Source organism: Adiantum capillus-veneris, chromosome 26 (assembly GCF_014529385.1).
Source record: "Adiantum capillus-veneris isolate H3 chromosome 26, ASM1452938v2, whole genome shotgun sequence".
Classification (NCBI taxonomy): Eukaryota; Viridiplantae; Streptophyta; class Polypodiopsida; order Polypodiales; family Pteridaceae; genus Adiantum; species Adiantum capillus-veneris.
Window position 1 is genome coordinate 23,082,501 of NC_140956.1, and position 3,379 is coordinate 23,085,879.

Below are 3,379 nucleotides of genomic sequence, written 5' to 3' on the forward strand. Positions count from 1 at the left end.
CAGATCAACGACAGCATGATTTTAGGTCACAACTTCAATTTTGCACCACGTCCTTTAGTTTAACATAATGCCCAAAACTCTTGCAAAAATAAACAATCGAGTGACCTTATTTTGTTTTCATTTCTATCAAATTTTAAGGCGCAAATGACGTGAAAGTGTACATGAACAAGGCTAGCACTTCATGAAAAATAATGTCTATAAGAAGCTTCCAATCTTGGTATCAAAGAATGCTTTGCAACATCTATGGAGAGGTCGTGTCATGCATCACTTTTATAAATGCGGTAGATTATATATGTAGGAAGAGAATATTGATAATGTTCCACTTGGAAGAGAAGATAACCCTATGAGAATAGAAGCATTGTTTCCTTACCCGCAGCAACGCGCGGGTCACATACTAGTTATTATTTAGGCAAGATGTTTCTTTTAACGGTAGAAAAGAAGAGAAGACGATTTGATTTGTCAGGAGTTCCTCAGTGGGAGAATCTCTTTAACAAGTAGGAGCATTTGTCAGGAGTTCCTTAGTGGGATGGGGCTCTTATTGTATTATCAAAAAGCGAGCTTGGTTCAGCAAAAACTATGCAAATTGCACGCGACAATGTGCGTGAACGTGCGCGAAGAGGCCAAGTCAAAGAAGAGAGAGAGAGAGAGAGAGGATTGACTGGGTCCGTTTGATTTTTATATTTAAATGCGAGCAACATTCACCATGGACACACACCACCCCATTTCATTTTATCTCTTCCACAAGTGCCATCACCGTCGTCGGCAGCACCAGCAGCAAGAGCTCGCCTCGCCTCTCTCTCTCTTTCTCTCTCTCTCTCTGAGTGTGAAGGATGTTTCTGGAAGTGGAAGTTGCTGCTCAAGGCAGAAGGGAATGGGTTCCCGCTGAGTCCGTCCCTGGCACGCCGCGCCCTTCCTGCCCCACTTGGATCGAGCAGCCATCACCCCGCGTCCCCATCCCCGACGGACCCACTTGGGTGGAGCCGCCATCGCCTCGCCTCACCCCGCGCAGCACCGCCCACCCCCCTAATGTCTTCCCCCCTCCTGAGAAGGCGCGGGCGTCTATCCTTGCCATGGGTCGTGCCACCCCGCCGAACAAGATCGACCAGGCCACCTACACTGACTGGTACTTCAACGTCACCAACTGCTCTGACCAGGTCGAGCTCAAGCAGAAGATGCAGCGCATCTGTGAGTTCCTAAATCTAAGCTCTCTTTCTGATTCTTGATTTTGTGACGCAAATGCTGGGCACAAATGGGAGTTGTCATGCGCGGGCGCATCCCTCTGGGGTAACATTTTCTATGAGGCAGTCATTCTGGGTTACATTCATTTCGGGAGGCATTGTCTGTGAGACTTGCTGTCATTTTGGGAACATTGTTTGTGCGAAATGTGTATGTCACAGTCGCGGTGGATGCGTATCGTATCGGTGGATGCGTATCGTTTCTTTAATCCGGATGCGCCTTTCTTCTTTGTTCTCTGTATGGATGTCATCTGCTTAATATCTCTTTTGCAATAGCATTACTGTTTGAACTAATACCCTTTCATTGCAGGTGACCGCTCGGGCATTCTCAACAGATATTCCATTCTTACTGAAGAGTTCCTCAAGGAGCACCCAGAGTTCTACACTCCAGGAGCACCTAGCCTAGAGCAACGTAATGCCATCTTTGCAGAGGCGGTGCCTAAGCTAGCTCATGAGGCTGCAGTGCAGGCCATTGCTGAATGGGGTCGCCCTGCCTCTGAAATTACCCACCTTGTTGTAGCTACTCTCACAGGCGTGGCTATCCCCGGCGCAGATGTCATGCTTACCAAGTCACTTGGACTTCGCCCAGATGTGAATCGGGTTATGCTCTACATGCTGGGTTGCTATGCGGGTATTACCGCCCTCCGTGTTGCCAAGGACTTGGCTGAGAACAATCCATCGTCGCGGATTCTCATATGCTGCAGTGAATTGGCTGCACCCACATTCCGTGCACCCAATGCAAAGTTCCCTTACGATTTGGTGGGCACAGCGCTGTTTGGAGATGGGGCGTCTGGTGTGATTGTGGGTGCTCAGCCTCAACCTCGCATCGAGCGTCCTCTGTATGAGATAGAGTGGGTTGGAGAGGTGCTTGCTCCTGATTCAGAGAAGATTATTGAGGGCACATTGAAGCTGGAAGGGCTGCAATTCTACCTGGATCGGACTCTTCCCAGCCTTGTATCCAAGCATGTGGGGGCCTTTTGCCGCACCGCACTTGACAACGCTCCAAGCAAACCTGATTTCAATGACGTTTTCTGGGCGATTCATTCAGGAGGGCCTGCTATTTTGACTGCAGTTCAAGAGGCACTCGAGCTAAACCCTGAAAAGCTTGCTGCAAGCCGCCACATTCTCAAGCATTATGGAAACATCTCTGCTTCCACTGTGCTCTTCGTTTTGGACGAGCTCCGCAAAGCGGATTCGGAAGCGGACAACCAAAGCGACTGTGAGTGGGGCATTGCGGTGGCGTTTGGGCCTGGAGTTACCATTGAAGGAGCCCTTCTCAAGAGGTGCAAGTGAATCCCCATTTTGCTGAGCAGGAAATTCTATCATATTATAGTGTAGTGGATGGTTGTGCAGATGTAGCACCTTGTTACATGTTGTTTTCACTTTCTGATCAAAATGAGCGTAGCTCTCTTTTTGTACTCTTGTGGAGCTGTGGATACAATTGGCACTTGGCTTTTAGACCAATTTGTCGTAAATCGACGACAGACTCGAAGAGCTCGAAGTGTTTTGGTTTTGTAGTATTGAAGGCCATGTTTACTAGGAAGAATGTACATGCTCACATAATTAGTTTTTGAAAGCTCTCTTAAGTTTTGTATTGCAGAGAGGTTCTATCTCTTCTCTTGATCCCCCTAGCACCTTAAAACATAAGAAGCTGATCTTCTTGACTTTGCAAAGATTATTTTGGCAAACATGGGCATGGAAGCAGGTTTACGCATGCTATCTCTGAGCTAGGGGGGGGGGGGGGGGGGGAGATTCTCGGGGAGGGGATGGTGATCTCTACTTTGATTTCTCTGCGGCTTACCCCCTCCGGGCGAGTCTTTTCTGAAAGGCTACGCACATGAGCCCTACTTACGGCCCACAGCGGCAAGAACAGATAGATAGACGCTGCGGCCAGCTTCCAAGTAAAGGGAGTGGAGGGGGAGGGAGCGTTTTCTCTGGTATAAGCGTCATCGTGGGCCTGGTGCAGGTAATCGTTCACGCGTTGCATCCAGCATTGAAAGTAGGACTTGCATGCGATAAAAAGTGCGCGAAGATGGCTGCTCAATTTGCGGATGCGAAGAATTCCATGCTGCAAGCTCTCTTCAGGCATTGGGCAGGCCCTTCAGGATTCGGCGTTCGCTCGTCTCACAGTCAATTTAGCGGTA

At 48.8% G+C, this 3,379-nt stretch overlaps 1 protein-coding gene across 1 annotated transcript; it reads left to right on the forward strand.

The window, feature by feature from the left end:
• Window positions 1-699: 699 nt before the first annotated feature.
• LOC147423126 (3-oxoglutarate synthase-like) lies at window positions 700-2,699 on the forward strand. The gene is made up of 2 exons (XM_086501898.1): window positions 700-1,185; window positions 1,546-2,699. The coding sequence occupies exons 1-2, from the start codon at window positions 831-833 to the stop codon at window positions 2,526-2,528; spliced, it is 1,338 nt and encodes a 445-aa protein (XP_086358024.1). The 5' UTR covers window positions 700-830; the 3' UTR covers window positions 2,529-2,699.
• Window positions 2,700-3,379: the final 680 nt, after the last annotated feature.